Source organism: Xenopus laevis, chromosome 1L (genome assembly GCF_017654675.1).
Source record: "Xenopus laevis strain J_2021 chromosome 1L, Xenopus_laevis_v10.1, whole genome shotgun sequence".
NCBI lineage: Eukaryota > Metazoa > Chordata > Amphibia > Anura > Pipidae > Xenopus > Xenopus laevis.
In genome coordinates this window covers 150,159,079-150,181,207 of record NC_054371.1, presented here as the reverse complement: position 1 = coordinate 150,181,207, position 22,129 = coordinate 150,159,079, and the positions used below count along the sequence as shown (strand labels likewise).

General features: G+C 35.8%; 1 protein-coding gene across 1 annotated transcript in view; it reads left to right on the top strand.

Annotated features, from left to right (window-relative positions):
• Positions 1–15,070, top strand: part of sptlc1.L (serine palmitoyltransferase, long chain base subunit 1 L homeolog) — a 36,829-nt gene extending 21,759 nt beyond the window's left edge. The window contains 8 exon segments of the mRNA NM_001091494.1: positions 3,507–3,614; positions 5,075–5,170; positions 6,680–6,776; positions 9,190–9,244; positions 10,538–10,655; positions 11,263–11,336; positions 12,770–14,627; positions 14,855–15,070. Of these exon segments, the coding sequence (NP_001084963.1) occupies positions 3,507–3,614; positions 5,075–5,170; positions 6,680–6,776; positions 9,190–9,244; positions 10,538–10,655; positions 11,263–11,336; positions 12,770–12,863 (642 nt within the window). The 3' untranslated portion in view covers positions 12,864–14,627; positions 14,855–15,070.
• Positions 15,071–22,129: the final 7,059 nt, after the last annotated feature.

The window sequence follows — 22,129 nt, the reverse complement described above, 5'->3', positions numbered from 1 at the left end:
CAGAGAAAGTTCTATACTTTCATGAGTAGTTTCATGAACACAGTATAAAAGCAAATACCTTTCATGGCCTCCCCACCAACAGATTCAAGCCTTGCATAAACCGAACCACTAAGTGTAGAATTGATTGCAACCTCCTTTAAATAGTCGTCCACTTTTCTTGACGAATTGTCCATTGCTAGAGAATTTTCAAAATGGTAATATATCGTGCTGATTGTGTGTAAATGTTTTTTCAGCAAAGCACTGTTTATATCTCATTAAATGGGATTTAATAAAAATAATCACTTTAGCATCTGTTTTTACTTTATACATGTTTATTACATATGTGTATGACACCAGGAAGTACCTGAATGGTTCAGAGCCAGGCAGGCAGTATGTGTTGGCCCTCAGTTGATAACAATCCTACTTTACCAGAAGAAATTACCTAACCTTGTTATTGGTGAGTGCTAGCAGTTTCCATGCAGGCTTATTGACAGAGTGCTACAGCAATTGTTCTGCTGAAGCTAAACTGCACTGATTCACAGAAAAACAAAATAGTGTCTGTAAACCAACCCCAAAATAAAAATATGCCTAATAAAAGAAATCACAATTCAAAGCAACTTTCCAATATACATGTATTAAAATCTTTCAGTGCTTTTAAAGTTGTTTGTAAAAACAGTTGCTCTTGAAAGCAGCATCTGCTTAACTCCTGGTTGTTACTTTTTAAACAATGTTGCAAAAGTCTTAGGGGCAAATTTACTAACCTCCAAAAATTCGACAGTGACGGCTTTGCTCACAGCGCAACACTTTGCCAGGTGTATATTCGCCAGGACAATGCTAATTCACTAAAATCTGAAGTTGCGTCCGGGGCGCCAAACGCTGGCAAAGTTGCCCTAGTGTTACTGCGTCAAGCAAAGGGAAGTTGCGCTATTGTTGCCTAATTTGCATACGGCGGGTAGTTAAAGTTGAATGGACGTATATGTTGCAGCAAATACCTTACACTACACAAGCCCGGGAAACCTTAATAAAAGAAAATAGAGTTGTTATGTTGCCATACACATGAGCCCAGTGTATAGTTTATGTGCCATATGTTAGGGAATGTAGGGGGGAAGCCGGTTACCCCAAAAAATATTTACGCTCTTTTGCAGCCTATCACCCTAAAAAATGGAAAAGAAGCCAGCGTTTTTTGGGACTTAGAAAATTTTTCAATTAAATTTTAAGGAAGTGCTATCTACTCTATTGCACTTCGCCTGGTCTGAGGTGGCGAAGGCAAGTCTGGCGCAAGAGGTAACGTTCAGTAAAATCCGCATCTTAGCGAATTTGCGTAGTTACATCCATTTGCCAGAGTGCAAATTCGCCAGGCGTTAGGGAGCGAAGTGCCGCTAGAGTCTATCTCCTTCGCTAGTGAAGTTACAAATTTTTGCCAGCATAAGTCACTTCGCCCTTTAGTAAATTTGCCCCTTAGTTCCTCAGCAAAGACAGGTCTGTTAATCAGCTTCTCGTCTTACCTTGTATCAACAGTCTGAGTCATCGGAAGAGAATAGAAAGGGACAAATACTGATGTCAATAGCAACATGTACATATACAAATAACTGAAAAACTGTAGACAAATTGCAATGAATATATATTGCAAAGTTTTTTGAATTATGTTATCTTTTATTAGGCAAAACATTATTTTTTGGGTTGACATTCCCTTTGATTGCTGGTTGTGCCCTTAGTTCTTTTTGCATCAGAACCTGAATATGCCAGCAGAAAAAAAACAAAAGTGATCACTGCACAAAATGTTTCCAGCTTTATCTTCCTATGCAAAGATAGTTTATTTTGATCATAACACAGGCAATACCAGAAACCTAAAAAATTGATCAACAAAAGAAACAGAAAAAGACCAGATGTTAACTCTTTGGGTCAAAAAATAACAGACATGAGCCTAACCTTTTCAACTCCCTGTGAATCCCTGGACCTTTCAGGAACTCGGGTTTATGCAAGATCTATAAACTCTATATACCTATATACATTTGTTCAAAGAACTAACAATTGTCAAATTGAATAACAATCTTTCCCAAATAATTTTTTTTTTAAAATAAATCAATAAAATTAAATATTGCTTCACATTTTCCCCCTTCCTTTGGATCTTCTAGAAGTACCTTATGTAAAAACCTGAAAAAAGTGATTTAATGATTAAATAGGGATTATATAGTGTGATCGCTGATAACTGATCACACCTTTACAAGCAACAATAATTTGTTACACTCAAGGTAGACCAGAAAAAGCGATAACACACACATAAAAAAATTATTTGCACAGTGAGATTAGTGTTCAGCCTACCTGATCCCTTAGTCACACTTGTGGATCAAGTAATAATTCAAGAAGGTAAAACGATTTTTCAATAGTAATAAAAAAAAAAGAGGTAAAGTTAAGATACACAAACTGAAGTTTATAAGTGTACAAGATATACCCCTATAAAATATTAAAGGGGTGGTTCCCCTTTAAGTTAACGTTTAGTATGTTCTAGAATGGCTATTGGTGACCCCATCTAAAAAAAATGCTCTGTAAGGCTACACATTTATTTTAAATGCTACTTTTTATTACTCATTATGGGTCTCTCCAATTTATATTCTAGTCTCTTATTCATATCAATGCATGGTTACTAGGGTCATTTTATCCTAGCAACAGGATTTGCTGAAATTGCAAAAAACACAAATAATAAAGTGAAAATCAATTGCAAATAGTCTCAGAATATCACTGTTTACATCATACTTTATATATACATCATTTAAAGGCGAACATCTCCTTTAACACCACTTCATACACACAAGCACACTCACACAGCCATGAGAGCCATGTGGGGAGTGACTCAGAGGGGTTAATTCAATGCCCCAACAGCAGACACTCATGGATAGCAATTGTGTTTTTGAGATACATTTCTTTATTAGGCAGAGTGAGGTTTGCAGTCATAACTGAACATAGGAAATACATGTATAGAGATATATAGATAGATTGTGTCTTGTTTGCATATTAACCTATGCAAATATTTTTACTTAAAGTGAAAGAGAGTGTTAAGCCTACTTATGCCCAGGCATATGTATATTTGAAAAAAGTTGGTTTTCGGTAATGCCTCGATATTTTTGCTTGCCAAGGGCTCTGATAGTAGCTGCACTGTTTGCTGTCTGCTTTTCTTGGAAGGCAGTGCAAATTATTTCTTTCACTTCAGTCCTTGGGGAATTAAGAATTGGAAGAAAAAGACCTTGCATTTATGTAGCTACGCGATGCCTTTTTTAATAAAAAGGCAATCAAAGCTTTGCTTGGTATATTTCCTTTACCTGCTTTTCAGTGCCCATTTAACTGTAATTATGGAGCACAAACCTCTTTGTAATAGGGTTTAATATGAAACAGTGCACATTCAGTACTGAAAATAGTTTAGTTTTATCCCGTAGTTAAAGTGGATTGTGCATTTAACTTGTTTATAGGTCCGGACATATATCTTTCATTCATCCATTCATTATGCCTTTTGATGTCTTTGCAAATTACAGGTTGAATTGAAGTATAAGTACAAAGTGAGGATATTTCTAGAAGAGAGCCTCTCTTTTGGCGTTTTGGGGGAACATGGCCGAGGAGTTACAGAACATTTTGGAATAAATGTAAGTTTATGAATTTTAGACAACCAGTACATTGTTTAGTTTTCTATGTGTGTTAGTCTGACTTTTTTTCCAGCTAGCGTTAAATTAGTTTAACCCCTATCAAGGAGTACAGGCAGAGTAAAGGTGAAAAGATATTTGTAGTTTTTGCTAAATAAGGATATTCTTATGGCTGCTGAACTGTATAAGTTGCCTACATATTTTGCTATATTGGACAGTTATCCACTCTAATGCTAAATCCAGTTTGAAACACTGCCAATCAGAGATAAAATACAGAGCAAATGTTGGTCTGTCTTTCCAGGTAGAAGCTCTGCTCAATTGTAATCTTCTTTAGACCTGTAGTTCTTGGTGTGCTAAATTTTCAAAATGCTTGGTAAATGTAAACCTGAACATGAAGTGCAAAAGAAAATGTGGAGAACATTTGGGTGTGAACTATTTTAAGTTAATTGTTTATTATAGGCCACCAGGACAAGATGAATTGATAGAATGTTTGTAGAAGAAATAACTAACCCTGCAAGAAGGGCACAGGTGGTACTTTTAAAGTTTTAATATGCCAGATGTAGACTCGGATGTTCCTCTTGCTGGATCAGCACAAGTAAATACATCCTGGATTCTTTGCAAGGGGCACTTCTTTGCAAAATTGCTGAAATAGCCAGCTGAGATGGGAGCCACACAAGGTTTAAATCTCTGCTGTAATGCTGTTCCAGATGTCTCTGTGTGTGATATTTTAAGGTCCGATGATCACCAGTCAGTTAGGTTTACTTAATAGATAAATCTACGGTGTAAATTGGAAAACGGAGATGTTAGACCAAGAATACCACATCTCGTTTAATGATATAACTTTGGCTTGTTAAAGCACTCCATTGCGTACAAAAACAATGGAAACTCAATTATTCAGATCTTTCTAGCGATATCGAATGTGTTTTTTCCCTGAGGAAGATCACAATTACATTTTTCTGTTTTATGTGTTACAGTTACCCTAACTGCACCTGTAAGCACCAGTTGTAATCTCTGTGTCGTGTGTGTATGTAAATTAACCGTGGTCAAGGCTAGGACCAGTGTGAACTCGGAACATAACAATATTGACAAATTATACAATATTTAAATGCCATCTTCAATATTAGCAACATCAGTATCAAAGCTGCTGCCAATATTGAGAAATTGCCAGTAATGGTGTTTTTTTTGCTCAACACACTTTCAGGAGGTTTGCTTTAATTCAGTGGGAGATGACTGAGGCAATTTTGGGCTCTTCTTGCAGCAATTTCTTCTAGGGTAGAAAATATTCCATTTGCCTTCATCCTTGAATGTAATTTCAGTAATTTCACACAGGTTAGACCTGAGTGTTAAAGCATGTAAGATCTGGTGATTAAAGACCCAGTTATATAGACTGCTTTATAGACTATAAGGGGAGACTAAACTGGATCAGAGACCTTGTCCCATTTGTTTCCTTTTTATCTTTTCAGATTGATGACATAGACCTCATTAGTGCCAATATGGAGAATGCATTGGCATCAATTGGAGGATTTTGCTGTGGGCGATCATTTGTCATCGATCACCAGGTATGCTGCATAAAAAATTGGTCACTGCACCATCTTTAATTATAACCACCGATAGTCTGAACCTTAAATGTAAATAAAAAATGAAATGTATGTTTTAATAGATAAAACAAGGGCTGGTAGCAGTTTAGTGGAAATAATATCCCTTGTATCTTTACATTTTTTGTTCTGTTTCTGTAACTGCAGATTCTTCTAGAGAGAAAGCTGCACAAATGCAAAATGTACTTATTACTCAATCATTTTAATCCATATACATTTACTAGTGATTCCTTTCCTGTACTAAAATATTGTACTTTTTTAGCTGGTTTTAAATTGTAGTATACGTATTTTCTGATGTGCACATAATTGTAAGTGTGATCTAAATTTTACCTTGTACTCTGAATGCATCTGCTATACTTTGTTAGTTAGGTGTATACTGTATACTAGGCATGTCCAAAGTCAGGCCCGGGGGCCAAATTCTGCCCGGTTTCAAATTTACACCAGCCCTCGGCCTCCATCATGAAATGAATAATAATGCGGCCCGCCAGCACAGTGCAATCAGGAATCGCCTAGCCGTAGCAGTAATATTTGGGCATATTATTGAAATGATCTGCCACTTGGTCTATACTGCTGCCTGTGTGCTGAAGGTGTTAGCAATAGACACGTAATGGCACATAGTGACACGCCGCTCACATACTTCTTTAGGGCTGAAGTTGTCGATAGACGCACTAACGTGCCAGTACAGTAAACTGAAGAAGTATCTAAGAGCAGAGTGTCACTATGTGCCAGTAAGTGTCTATTGCTAACACCTTCAGCACATAGGCAACAATATGGACCAAGTTGCAGATCATTTCACTAATGTGCCCAAATATTACAGCTACGGCTACGCGATTCCTTGTTTAAATGAGTTAAATTATGTTAATGGTTCAAAGAATGTCAGGCTGAATATGCTCTTTTAATACAAAGGCTATATATGTTGGCATATGATTGGGCTCACAGCAGTGGCTTAACTAGCGGTTGCCAGGCCCCCTGCAAAAAATATTCAGAGGCCAGCGTGCACAGCAACTATTTTAGAGAGTTCCTTGGGATGTGAGGCTTTTAGTGGTGCAGATTCTGTGGTCCAGGTCACCTGACCACCATAGGGTCTGCTTCCTCTATAGTTATGTCACTTATGTGCCTGGGTCACAGGATTATTTTTCTTTTTATGTTTGCTTTAACATTTCATTTGTGCTGCTATATTAGCTATCACATCTATAATGTAATCCATTTACTTCGATAACAACACCCCAATGAAAAATAACCAATGTTGCTTTCACTGTTTACTGTATATGGAGGATGTCTCAACTGAAGCATGTCTTAGTTCCTCTCCCATTTATGTATGTGTCAGAATAGGATTATTAAAAACTCACATTATTATTCCTTCATGTTTAAGTGGAATAAATATAGCTGACAGAATTTCCTTTTAATTATTAGCATTTCTTATTAGCAACTAGGTCAGAATCTGAATATTGTATTTTCCTTTTTATCCCACAGCGACTGTCTGGTCAAGGTTACTGCTTCTCTGCATCCTTGCCTCCTCTCTTGGCTTCAGCAGCTATTGAAGGTCTTAACATCATGGAGGAAAACTCAGGTAGCAAAGACATTTATCTTAATTTTAGTTTTTTCCCTATTTCAGTGCAAACTGTCAATGAAATACATATTGCATTTTGTGAAGTAACATATTATCTAATATTATAGCTATCTGGTATTATTATTGTAAAAGTTCCTTGACTACATGAAAGCACAAGACCTCATGCCAAGTTCTTTTACTTTAATAATGATATTACATGAGAAGTTAGACATTGTTTGTTATAATACACACGTTTCAGTTAGTCGTGTGAACAAACCTATATTACTAAGCATTGTTTATAAGAATAGCACATAATCTTTACAGGTTATCCGTGAGTGACTCTTGTGTATTATCATTTTTTCTTCTGTCCTCATGCTTTTAATGCGATTTTTAGCCTCTCAGTGAGTAGTGTTCATTGTCTCACATGCTAGTATGTTTTCTTAGTTAATAGAGATTGACATCTGTTTGGTATAAATAAAGGCTATTTTCCCTTTAAGAAACTTCCATCTGTTTTCCTTTTGGGTGAGGTAACTTCACACCTTTTTGTATTTAAACCATACCTCAAATGCTGTAAGTCCAGAGTGGGTGGAAGTATCTATGTGCTGCTCTGGAAATTTCTGGCTCTATGAACCTGGGTGGTGCGGAGTTCATTTTCATAAATTAATGTTTTAACTTGATGTTACAACCAGTGTATATTTACTCCAGTTGTCCGGTCATTCATACCTCAGAGAGAACAGCAAGATATACCTCACCTTATTCTGTTTTGTGCTTTTGATTAAGCACAACAAACCGACATTTCCATATATAGTGGGCATAACTGAGTACATCAGTCATTTGCACCACAATAATGACATATTTTCCTTCTAAATATATCATACAACAAGTAGGATATACTAAACTTTAAGGGGCAGATGTATTAAGGATTGAGTTGTGCTTTCCATGAAAATTCTAGGTTATTTTTTTGGTAAAAAAAAATCAAATTTTTGGGTTAAAATAAACTAGAATTTTTCGATATTTATTATACCCAGACCCTGGAAATAACTTTAATCCGAAAAAACACCATCTAAAACCTGTCGAGGTCATATAGGAGACCATGGCAGAAAACTGCATTTTAAAAAAAAATGAGGGCCGTCCCCTTGGATCGTGTGATTCACTGTGCACACAAACATATCAAACAAACTATACATGTTAGGTCACATGAGCCAATTAACAGACAGAGTTCTGTCTTTTTGCTTCCACACTTCTTCCTGTTACAGTTAGAGTTGTAGTATTTCTGGTCAGGTGATCTCTGAGGCAGCACACAGGCCATCACAAAATGGTGGTTCAAAGCAAGAGATGTAAAAGGGCAAGATTTACTTTAATATATACCAGTTTGATAAGAATAAGTTTGATAAAATTTTGATAAGTTTGAATATTCCACTTAATTTGATATAAACTATCTGTTGCTCATGTATTCATTTTGAGGCTATAGTTTTCCTTTAAATAAGAAAATATGTGAGTTGTGAGTTCATTTGAGTTCAATCAAGGTATAAAAAAAACTCTAAAATTCAACCATTGATAAATAACCTCCTTAGTGTAGGCACAGATTGATACAGTAACACCCCAAGGCCTCAGGCTTTACAATATGGCCCCTGTTGGGAATGTATTTGGAATGGAATTTCAATTCTCTGGTGTCGTAGCAAAGTATTATATGAGTCAAAGGTAAATCGGACAAACATTCAGCATCTTTACTCTCTGCTTTTAGGGTCTGAAACTGCAGTGCCTTAGAATGATGCTGTTAGAACACAGATCTGTTGTTCTTTACCTTGTTCTGCATCACCGTACAGTAACATGTTCAACTCCTGCTCATTTTGCTGGTCATTTATGTAGTGGGCAGCTCTCTAATTGGGTTGACAGCAGAGAACAAACATTCTTCTGGAGTCAGGGTTGTAATACCCCAGTGTTCATATTCAAGTGCTGAACGTTGCATGCACAAGATGTCTGCACCAGGAGGGGTAATAATAATAAAATGCTCTACGTGGCCTGATCTTTTTATTAAAATAACATATGGCTAAAACGAAGAGTTTTCAAACTTGAAAATTATTTTTTTCTGCTAGATATGGTACAAATATGTCTAACTATAACATTGTAGGTGGACTATGCATAGTGTCAGCAAGTTATGTGGCACTTCACAAGAGGATATTCATTATTCAGCCTGCTGCCCTAGTGTAGCCAATTGCTAAATTCAAGAGAATGAAAATGGAAAGCTATTTTTGAACTGTTTTTATTTATTTTGCTTTTTCACCATTCTCTTCAATTTTGTAATAAGAGGCTTGCACACTTTCACTGCATATTGCTTTCACAAAGCACCAGCTAACGCAACATTTAAATATCATTGCTTTCCCACTGTTTACTGCAATTTGGTCATTTTATGTGCACTTTTCTGTTTCTACAGAGGTATTTCATGACCTAAGGGTTAAATGCAAGCGAATTCATAAAGCTTTGCAGGGGTAAGTTATCATGTAGGAAAATTTGCAAGTTTTGTTACATCACCCTCTATCTATTGTTATTCTCTACATTTTTAATTAAAGGGGCTGTTCACCTTTGAGTTAACTTTTAGTATGATGTCGAGAGTGATATTCTAAGATCATTTGCAATGGGTTTTCATTGTCTATTAATTGTGTTTTTTAAGTTATTCAGCAGCTCTCCAGTTTTCAATTTCAGCAGTGGTTTATAGGGTCCAAATTACCCTAGCAACCATGCATTGATATGAATAAGAGACTGGAATAGGAGAGAACCTGAATGAATAGTAGAAAATAGTAGAGAAATATGAATAGTAGAAAATAGCAATAACAATACATGTGTAGCCTTACAGAACATTTGTTTTTAGATGGGGTCATTGACTACCATCTGAAAGCTGGAAAGTATCCGGCACATAATTAAAAACTATAAAAAATAAACAATGAAGACTAATTGAAAAGTTTCTTAAAATCAGCCATTCCATAACATACTAAAAATTGACGTAAAGGTGAACCATCCCTTTAACTTTTTTCCTTGCTTTTTCTGGCAGGTCCTGTCTGTATTCTTCACCTTTCAATTTCTGTCCTTTGGTTTGATTTACTCGTCAGTATGTGGCTGAATACCGATCCACAAGCAGTGCATGTCTGTTCCTGCTGCGCATTTGTAGTGTTCCCCAATGTGTTGTCATTGTCACAGGGGAACCTCCAAGAATCATGGGCCACTGACAAAAGAATCATGGGCCACTGACAAAAAAAAATAATCATGCCTGATGGAGCACAGCATTTTGGGAAAATAAGTAGTCGGCTGTAGAAATTGGGAAGAATTAAGGGGGTGGATTCTGCTCTTTACAGTTGTGGCAGGTGTCTGGAGCACAGAGACCAGAGGCTAGCCCAGTGAATAGAGTGCTTTCTACATTATGCAGCACTCTATCCTGGAGGGTCGAGTGGGTGGTCACATAGGCATCCTCTCTCTTACCACCTACCTGTACCCTTGCCTGCACCTCCACATTCACAGCATTCCAGAGGGCCCCTTAGTGTTCTGTGCCCCAGAGAAAAATAAGTGACCTCTCTTGTCTCACACCAGCAATAAATGAGCAAACTGCCACCAAACATCAGAAAAAGATTTCAGATAATTGCAACACAGCAGCTTCCAGGGCACCACATATTCTGTTCTGCCATAGGCATTCATCTTCCTTCAGTGCAGCAAGAGTTGTTATTGCTAGAATATTTTCATTGCTACGCACACATTTCACCAAAAATCCCTTTCTTGTTTTATATCTGCAGAATTTCTGGTTTAAAAGTGGTAGGTGAGAGCTTCTCTCCTGCATTTCACCTGCAACTAGAAAAGAGCACTGGATGTCGTGAAAAAGATATGAAATTGCTCCAAAATATAATAGATCATGTAAGTTCTGTATGTACTGGAAAGGTTATTTATCAAGGTCCGAATATCCGAACCTCAAATAATTTTTTAGTTAAAGTTCGATGGTTTAAAAACTCAGAATCTGAAACCCCTGCATCTAAAAGCTCTCGGGGACCTGTATAAGTCAATGTCTGAACAATTCTGAGTTTTCAGGGACCGCTCTGAAGTTTGTCGGACCCTATTTTTTCGGGCTTTTTTGTTCATAGATAAGGTCCATTCGGGAATTTGGAGTTACTTGAAGTTTGATATTAGAAATACCGAGATAAATTCGGACCTTGATAAATAAGCCCCTCAATGTATTTGTGAACATAATGTGTGCTAATCAATGCCAGTGACTGCTTCATCAGTTGCAAGACCCAATCTTATAGGAATACTACTATCAGAAAAAAAAGTATTGTGATCTATTTTTTCAAAAAAGCTAAAGTGCATACGAATGCCACATTCAAACCAGCCCTGTTCTTTATGAACATTAGATTTCTGACCGTCTGTCATTTTGCTTAGTTATATATTGAACTACTATGTTTTACTAAATGCCTGCATTTTTTGCTCATTACTGTTTAAAGAAGTTCTTGATATTTTACCGTTTCAGTGTATGACCAGGGAAATTGCATTGACTCAGGCACGTTATTTGGAAAAAGAAGAGAAATTTCTTCCCCCTCCAAGGTAAACAGAAGTTATTCAGCTTATTACAGATTGCTTTGCATACCGAGAAACCTGTGATTTAGTGTAAAGAGAGGAGCTTTGACATAAGCTTATACATTTGGGGCTTTTTGAATGGCAATATATATATATATATAATACACAAAAGCCATGAATATCCTGTAAATTATATCCTTATAAACGGTGAGTTCTGATGTCATCAGTTATAAACGGTGAGTTCTGATGTCATTTCTGTCACATGACTCATTGAAACTTGTGTATTATAATAAATAAAGTACCCCCAATTGTAAAATATGAGGATATTAGAAGTTACCTCGGAGTTCCATGACCTGTATAAAAACACTCGGCCTTCGGCCTCTTGTTTTTATATGGTCATGAAACTCCTCGGTAACTTATAATATCCCTATATTTTACAAGAGGGGGTACTTTATTCACTATATATATATATATATATATATATATATATATATATATATATATATATATATATATATATATATATATATATATATATATATATATATATATATATATATATATATATATATATAACCAGTACGAGCATGGTCAGTCGCACACCTTTGGAAGAAACAAATGACCAGGTGCTGCTATCATGTCAATTATTTAAATGTCCATATATAGTTAATAGCGCACACTGGAACGTTTAAAAGATTAATTTATTTAACAAAGTTAAAAATAAGTGTATCAAAGTGGATACACTTATTTTTAACTTTGTTAAATAAATTAATCTTTTAAACGTTCCAGTGTGCGCTATTAACTATATATGGACATTTATTTATATATATATATATATATATATATATATATATATATATATATATATACACATACATAATTTTTTTTTTTTTAATCATAAACATACATATTCCTGATTGAGAACGAGCCATGATGCTCTGTCTCACCTGGACTATTTCCCCCCACCCCACCTAGGCGAGTCATTCAACTCCTCCCATACCTAGTTCCATTAAAGTGATGGGTTCCCTGTGCTTTCCAGAGAATTTGTGCACCTCCCACCATGGAATATATATCTGTATATATCTGTATCTGTTTCATTTAGAGGTAGTTTTTTTTACCAGTTAAAAGCTAATGATTATAATTTTCCTTTTATATCATTAACCCTAAGATCCATTATTTGCTGTATTTATATATGTCTAAGTCTCAGGCACCTTGAGCAGAATACTAGAATCCCTAGTGTATTGTATCACTGTAAATGTACGGCCACTAACCATTTACAAGCATCTGCTGCTTATGAGTCGAATTTTGTTGTTCTGATTTTGCTTCATGGTTGTATAATATTTGCCATTTTCTGCATTATTTATTTGAATTTTAGCACTTATACAAAGTACTTGATTTATTGAATTATCAGTAATACAAAATATATTGTTGTAATAACTTAGTTTTTATACACTTCACAGCATAAGAGTGGTAGTGACGGTGGAGCAGACAGAGGAAGAGCTGGATACAGCTGCATCAATTATTAAACAAGCTGCATCATTGTTCCTGGATTAAATGCATTTTTGGAACCAATTTGATTTTCATATATTCAGCTCACAGGTTGCCTTTTCAAACTGGATACATTCCATGTATAAAGGAAGGAAAGGGCCTGCCAACCTTGCAAAACATCTTGAGAAAACCAAAAATTTAAAGGTAACTGTAGTTATTTTAAAAACCCATCAACAAACTCAACCCTACCATGCTGTTTGTCAGTAGTGCATTACTATTTGCTGACTCATGCTGGAAACAGCCAATCAAAGCATGTGAAATCGGAGTCAGTGACTCACAGCATGAGTGTGTGCAGCAGCCGGAATAAGGTTAGGTTGAGGAACTCGTGAAGTGTTACACACATAAACAAGTTGAAAAAATAAATACACGTGAAGCAGATTTATTTAACATCTGCTACATTTTTTACAATAGCAACAGTTCCACTTTAAATATATATGGTGCATGCAATTATCTTCATATGCACCAATTTTATTAATACACTTTCTTTGTTATGTCTGTCCTTTTCCCCTTTCTGATTAGAAGCAAATTTAAGATTGTTCTCACCAAACAATATTGTAAAACGTATGCTGCCCCTACAATGAGATGAGCCCTATGTATATCATAAACACGTATGTACATGTTTTGTCTCAAATGCAGATATTTCAGGTATTTAATCCATTTCAGACCTGGCTTTGCCTTAGAAGGTCTGCCACAAGTACTGGGGCGTTAGAACGAGATGCAGCTTTGGTTTACACTATTATTATTCTACCCCTTCCAATGTCATTAGTTCACATATGTTTCTAGGTACATGTAAAAAATTCTATAATTGCACTGGATTTCTGAAAAACATATCCAAAGTAGAAATGTTTATGCCATAGAATGTGCTATAGAAACAATATCCATTTCTTTTAGATGCTATATTTAGTTTACTAATTCTATTAGTCTTATCCTTGTCTTCTAAGGCAAAGCTAAAATTTCTTTCATATTGCTGACTACTGCAGTAGAGTTTCTTGACAATATCAGTAGGCCTAGTTTTATATTTAAAAAAAAAAAAGTTATTTCCTACAGAGAAAATATTGTATCATTAACATTTTTTTACGACATTTATGAAAGGTTTCTGGTTTTTCTATATAAATGATTCTGGCACAAAATAATTTCTAATTAATACTTGGAATATTGTATTGACTACTTCCACATTGTGCTCAGACATTAGTGTATACTGTGAGCATTTGTGCAGCAGGGTGTCTGTACAGCCTTCCAGAACTTATGTTCACAATCCCAGCCCATTTATTATTTTCTGTTTCCTATTAGCTAGGCATAAACCCAGGCTATAATTTTAGGGTTCAGCCAAATGGCACTACTAGAGTTTTTGCTGCCTAATGAACTGATTTGTAATTTGCATAATAAATGTACACAATTAGCCCACATGACTTAAGTTTATCAGGGCTCTATTTGCATTGCCCAGGTATCCTCACTTACTGGGGCGACATGAAAAATAGAAACGGGCCTAAGGCAAATTATTTATATGAACCAAATCAAATAGATTTCCTTTTGCTAAGTGAGAACTACTCTGTTTAGTATGGAAACCAATGATATCTCAAACATCAGTGTGAATGATGGAGGTGGCCTCTTTTCTGCATTATTACTGATTGAATCTGAGTGAAGATAATAGCAACAAAAGGACGGGTGGTTTGCACTCCAAAACAACCAACAGGGGCAACATGCAGCATCGCTGTATTTTTGTTACACACACATTCCTTTTTTTAGGTGAGCAATACTATATATATATATATATATATATATATATATATATATATATATATATATATATATATATAAAGAGCAAAAAAAGCCAGCACAGAAAGGCTAGAGTGCTAGCCGAAACGTCAGTTTTTTGTCTAATAAACACCTTTTGTTTTGCAATTAAGACCTGTGTGTGCTCGCCTGTTTCCAGATATATATATATATATATATATATATATATATATATATATATATATATATATATATATATATACACAAAATATAGATACATGTACACACTAATGACAGGTGATTTAACTGTAAATTACTTTATCTCAAAAGGTAATCCTGTTTCACCTAGTTTTTTCCTTTGTATTTGAACGTTTATCTGTACTGTACCAGCTTTGGAATGCTTTTAAATATGTGCCTTTTTCTTTTGTTGCTGCTAAACAGAATAAAAACTTTGTTTAAATAAAACTTTCTAACTACAATTTGGAAAATATGTTGTTAAGCATTCATGCTAAAGATAAATATCTACTACAACCTAATATAGCCATGTTCTTGTTGGGTCGTCCTGTGTAATGATATATGTATGATTTTTTTCTGTGTGTGTATCTATCACAAAATTCATATAAACAGTTACAAGAGGTCCTCTGCACTCAACCATTATTAATATATTAAGGACAATGAGACATTTTGTGCCTTAAGCTAATAAAAATGCCTTACCATTTAAACAAAACATGGATTGTTTGTCCATATATTGCAATATATTTAAGCTGGCCAACTACGTCAGTCTTCCCATATCTGGCCAGTCCTATGCTCGACTTTCATCTAATACATTAAGAATTCTATTGCTTCATTATACATTTTATAAAGTTAACCTGCAACTTACTTGCTGCTTTTTAAGGTTAAAACTCCCAAACTTGGTTGCCCTTTTATTGGCCACCAGTGGCATCACCCGACTAAAAGGGTGAGAGCCACAACATGGAGCTGGTCACTGCTCTTCAATAAACTATAACAAACAAGGAAAAGTTGTCATGAAGCGGGGGTGCAATGGTGCTGTGACCACAAAATGCACATAGACAAATACAAAAGTACAAAAGATCCTCTGGTCTCCCATTATTAATATATTTAGGACATATATTGATAATGTGTTGAGTGCAGAGGAAGTCTTGTATTTGTGTATGTATATATGTATATATATATATTTATATTTATATAGTATATATAATATCTATGTATAATCTATGGGGGTTAATTACTAAACTCCCAATGCAAAAATCCCTTTTAAAAAAAAAAAATCTAATTTTTTTTGGAATTTATTAAACCCAGAGGATAGAAAAGTCTGAATCAGAAAATCCAGCATCTCAGACCTGTTGAGGTATATAAGTCAATGGAAGAAGTCCCAATGATTTCTTGATGTGCGCTGGGTTTCGTGCAATACCCTGAAGTTTTCGGGCAAAAACTGTAAGAAATCAGAGTTTTTGGCTGAAAAAATAGTGAAAATCTGATTTTATTTTTTTTTCAGCAAAAAAAATTTTCGGGAAAATCGGACTTTGATAAATAACCCCTATGTGTGTGCTGAGTATCATTTGGAGGGGGTTGAATTCGATAGACTTGTTTTTTTTTTTTTAACCCAAATTAACTACATAACTATGATTTTAGTTATTTAGTTGTCGCTTCCTGAACCACTAAATCTGACTGCTGGGTAGCGAAGGTGTTAACATACTGTTTTGAAAACACCATTGTTTTCTTTGTCAGAATACATGTTTTTGCCAGACATTGCTATATAAAATATCAAAAAATCAAAAGTTACATACTTTGTAGCCATTGGTGGCATCTTAATACTGGTCACAAACAGCGATGCTTGCCAGATTGACATGTGGTCCCAAAGTTTAGACCGTTTGGCCACGAATATGGATGGGCAAATTCACTGAATTGTAAGGTTGCACCATTTGGTGTGTGGCCTGAATAACTTTAGCAGGTTTTGATTTGCCTATGTGAGCTTATACATAAGACAAATTGGGTCCCTGCTTAAAACATTGAAGATTAAGAGAAGAGAGGGCTCTTTAAATGTATGTTTAATTTCATTTGCACTTGATAAAAGTTAAAGGAACAGTAACACCAAGAAATGCTAGTGTTTTAAAGTAATTAAAATATAATGTACGGTTTCCCTGCATTGGTGTGTTTGCTTCAGAGAACACTACTTTAGTTTATATAAACAAGCTGCTGTGTAGCAGCAATTCAAGGCTCAGGTTACACAGCAGATAACAGATGCATTGTGTAGAATACCATTGTATTCCATGAAAGAGCCAATCTGTTATCTGCAAAGTAACCTGTGCCTTCTCCTTTTTCAACTTAAATGGCTGCCCCACAGCTACACAGCCTATTTGTATAAACTTCAGTAGCCTTTCTGAAGCAAACACATAACTTTTACCAATGCAGGACTTTAAAATGCTTTTATTTTTTGGTGTAACTGTTCCTTTAAGGACAGTAAACGAAGTGATAATGACTGTCTGCCGTTGCCCTAGAGGATTTCCAATTTAAGCATATTTATAAAACACTTTCCTGACAGGAAAGTGTTAACAAAAGTATGCTGCAGAAAGTAATTATCACAACAGAAAAATATTATCACAACAAAGCAAACCATTATTATACGGATATAGGACCTGTTGTCCAGAATGCTCAGGACCTTTTTACAAAATTTGGATCTCCATACCTTGTCTATTTAAAAAATCATTAAAACATTAATTAAAACCAATAGGATTGTTTTGTCCCTAGTAAGGATTAATTCTATCTTAGTTGGGATCATGTGCAAGGTTCTGTTTTATTATTACAGAGAAAAAGGGAATCATTATTTAATAAATTGAATTATTTGATTACAATGGAGTCTATGGGAGATGGCCTTCCTATAATTTGGAGCTTCCTGGATAAGGGGTTTCCAGATAACCAAACCCATACTTGTAGACTGAGCATAAGCCCCCAGTTAACTATGAATATGATTTTCCTTGTCTCCATCAAGAATCTTTTCCATTAAATATGGGAGTTTATGGGTAACTTTGGTCTGACTGTAACATTGGCAGGTTAGTGGCCAACAGGCCCAAGTGGAATTGCTATTGCTAGCCATTTTTACTTCATTAACATAACACAATCTTAAAAGAGTATAGGCTGTATGTGCTGCCCAGTCACTAACTGCTAAAACTTTATAAACAAGAACCATTAAATCAACCAACAATTTTAGCTAAGCTAACAGAGTGCATTTTTTCTGGCTTTTACCATTATGCAATTCTTCCGGCTTCTGCCATTTTTCTTTATTGAGAGGCATCGTTATTTTAAAGAAATGCATGAGGTATTTATTAAAAAAAAGGAACAGTTGGCTCAGCTTTGATTTCACACTTTTGAAATCTGATCTGGGCCAAATCACAAAAGGGTATATTGTCTCCCCTTATGTCACTGCATCTGGACACGATTATTTTGTTTTCAAGGAACTGGCATCGAGTGATCAATGAAGTGTTGGGTGCCCTAATTTAATAACACACCATAAGAAAGCCATATAAATGGTGCTTAAACCAATCTATCAGGAGAGCCAGAAAGAATGTGCTCACATTGCCCAATAAGGCATTGGAGCTGTGAAGAGTATATTACTGTTCTGATGCGCTTTACATGCTTCACTCATGACATAACCCAAAAATCTGGCAATGCATTGTGTTTAGTTCTGTTAGATTTGGTGCCATCATTTCTCCGGGCGAACACATTTGTATGACAAAAATAGCAATTCATTGGGGGAAGTGCTGTTGTTTGTTAGAATTATTTTGACTCCAAAGAAATAAACACATGCTGTGCCTTTGTTTTATTTACAAATGAAACCACTTTTTATGTACTTTTATTGCTTTGCATGCATGGATTTATACTCTGGTCTTTCACGGCACACCACAGTGATATAATAGGGATCATTTGCCAGGTGCAAAGTCAAGTACAAATTGTGGGCACAAAGGTATTCGCACATATACATAATGCAAGCTAATGCCCATTATATATCATAGAAACAAGTACATTGTTGCTTACAAATGATTTGTTATATTCTGATGTATACATAAAGAAGATACCATGGTTTCCTATAACGGTGCTTTCACGCTGAAAATAGAAATGTGAGAGGAGACAATGGCTTAGGTATTTAGTAAATTCAGGCACAACAGAAGATCATTTTGCCTACATTAACATTAGAAATGGAGGGGGAAACTATGGGCAACTATGGCTCCTTGGCTGGCTCTCCCAGCACCAGCCTGGGATACTTGCGAGCAATCCTCTTTCTTCCTTCTTATTTCTTCAAAATCTAGCAGCTGACTCATGGGCAGTAGAACTAAAGAGTTGGCTTGTTTTATTTCCTTCTCCTTTAAATGGAGAGAAGACATTGTAGCCCAGTCCACAGCCATCAACATGGCTGCCCTAAAATCATGGAGGAAAATATATATTTACATTTATTTTGCTTTATACACTTGGAAAAATCCATGGTGTGTGTTTATTGTGGTTTCTAGCCACTAAATGTCTGGAAGCTGCTTTATTAGTTCAGTGTGCGCCTGAGTATTAACAACTTCCAACTTTACATTATCTGCCATAGCAGCCTCTGTTATTCTAGAATCATGTCTTAATTTCTTTTTCCATTCTTGCTGTATGTGTGAGTGGATAGATAGATGATAAATTTACCTAGATTTATAAAAAATATTTGTTATTGTAGGATGTCTAAGCTTTCCCTCATTTTTAAAATATTAGACATGCACCAAATGCACTATTGTGAGATTCTGCTGAATGTTTCATGAAGGCTTCTGCCAAATCCTGAACTGAATCAACAATGTGAGATTTTGATCAGATTTTGTGGGTCAGATTTTACACACACACACATTATTTTTTAAACTAAAGTCCTACATTTTATTTAGGCATGCACCGAATCCAGGATACAGTTTGGGATTCAGCCAGGATTTGCCCTTTTTCAGCAGGATTTGGATTTGGCCGAATCCTTCTGCCCGGCCGAACCAAAAATGTGGGAAGGAAAATTGCGTGACTTTTTGTCACAAAATAAGGAAGTAAAAAATGCTTTCCCCTTCCACCCCTAATTTGGATATGCAAATTAAGATTTGGTTCGGTATTCGGCCAAATCTTTCGTGAAGGATTCTGGGGTTTGGCGAATTGCTGGCTAAGTGCTGGCTTTTTTGTGACATCTTCAGATTTTCATTGCCAGGGCCATTGCTTTCAGTTGAGTTGTAGGGCCATACAAAGTGAACGGAAATATATTTTTGAACAAATATATCCTGCTTTCGAGAGAATGTTAAATGTGACATTCATTTTCAGTAAACACTGCCCCTTTGAAGTCATGGTGGCAGCGGACACTTGTGGCTGGCAGCACTTTAAAAAAATGACATTTAGAATCATAATAGAGGATGTCACCCAATTGAAAATGCAAAAGTCTGCTCCCCATTTAGAGAGACATGGGAGGAAGTGTTTGTGTAAGCTGCTTTCTTTGAAGAGATGGGTATAGTCTCCGCTATGTATTGCATGTTGCAAACACATGTTGCTAAATATATTACATTACATGGGTTACAATTTAATAAACTCCTAATTGGATAGACTTTCTTTTGAACTCAGTGTTTGCATGAATTTGCCAAAGTGCACCTGGTGCCTTTATGTTTATATGTTACTTTGTCACTCGGGCAGCGTGAGCCCATTGTAATCACAGCACAAAACCCAACTCGGCGAAACCTTTTTGAGAATCGCTTCAGGATGGACATTACTGAAGTATTTACTAAATAATTGGTCACACAATGTCTTTACCTTACTCAAAAACCAGCGATGCAATGGACATCCCTGCCAAACTGCTATTTTGTCTATCACGTTGCAATGAGAATGGCATTTGTATTCCAGGGCATGTAACTCCACCTCCACCAACCAATTGTTATAATTTCATCTATTCTATCATGTCTGGCACAAAGAAATATTTGATGTTTTTCTGTAAATCATAATAAATGTTATCTCCATTGTTTTGCAATTTATTCTCTGGCAAAGTTACAGCTTGGCTCCAGTCCTGCCAGGCTTTTGAATTTTTTTCGATTTATGTAAAAGAAATAATGTTCTGGCAAGAGTAAAAAAACAACTAAAAATAAAAACAAGTTTTTTTTTTTTCTTCTTAACTGGCCATATATTTATATACCATCCAGATTTAGTTTTAAAGGATGAGCATTTTTATTTAATTGGAATCAGGGGATCTGTCAGAGCTGGTTAACAAAGACTTTTTAGCCAGGGAACTGCCATGTTGTGTGCTTTTAGAATGAGAGACAAATGTTCTTACAAATGGCTGTTTGAACTCCCTGCATGTGTGTCAATTTAAAAAGCATAGCAACACCAACAACAACATATGTACATACGAATATACACTACCTTTATTAACATGGAGGCCTATTCGGTGTATTGCCAGCAAAGAAATGCCCAGCATCTCTCCTTGCCATTTACATGATTCAAATCTGCCTGTCACTGCTTATGACCAGGAGTGGATTTGATAGTGGAGCACACCTAGGCCACAGGTAGGGTGGCGCTCAACAGCCCAATGTTCCAGTTATTTGAAAAAAAACAACGAAGAACACTTGACCCTACCTGATAAACACTACAGCGGTTTCAGCATTTCCTTAAATATGTTGGCCATTGGGTTGCCAGATAATTGTTGTAAAACAAAACGTGATTGCGGTGCAGCATAGGTATCTGAGGAGCTATCCGACCAAGGGTTTCTTGGGAGACAAGCCTGATAATACGTAAGGATAAGTGATTCTTTTAGGCACCAACAACTGCCATAGATAATGACGCCTGTCCACATAAATGGAAAGTGGTTGTCTCTTGGCAAGGTGTTTTTATTGCCAAATTGAGAGAGCTGCAGCAATGGAAAATACTAAAATACCTATGTACCAATTTTTCTCCCTTCTGTACTAGCCACAGACTCCAAAACCTTTTCAAGATGTAAATGATGAACAAGATCATACAGCCCTTATTATATTCATTCCGCACATGTGTCAGTGTCCTTTGACATTCCCTGTTTGCGCAGTGCCCAAATTTGGCTAGCTACTTACAGTCTTCATAGAATACTACTGGCTTGAAACTAGCAAAGCTGTATGCTTTACAATAAGTGGGATAGATGACTGATCCATATGGAATATGGAAACATATGCTAAGATTATAATGTTTAGGTCTGGACGTATATAGAGCATACCGCCCAACATCTGAAAAAAAGAAAGTGAAAAAACAAAAGAAAGACAAAAAGGTCTGCCGCAAATTATTTTGAGCACGCCCATTTTATGGCCACACACCCTATATACCACATCCATTTTACAATATTTGGCAGGTAGTTTGGTGGCATTTCTGGGGTTTTAGATTCATGTTTTATGTGTTATTACAGTTTTGCTAATGATGGTGAATTTCCCTTTAAAGTGGACCTGTCACCCAGACACATAATAAAAGTCCTTTTTAAATTAAGCATGAAATCCAATTACTATTTTTTATTAAAGCATTCG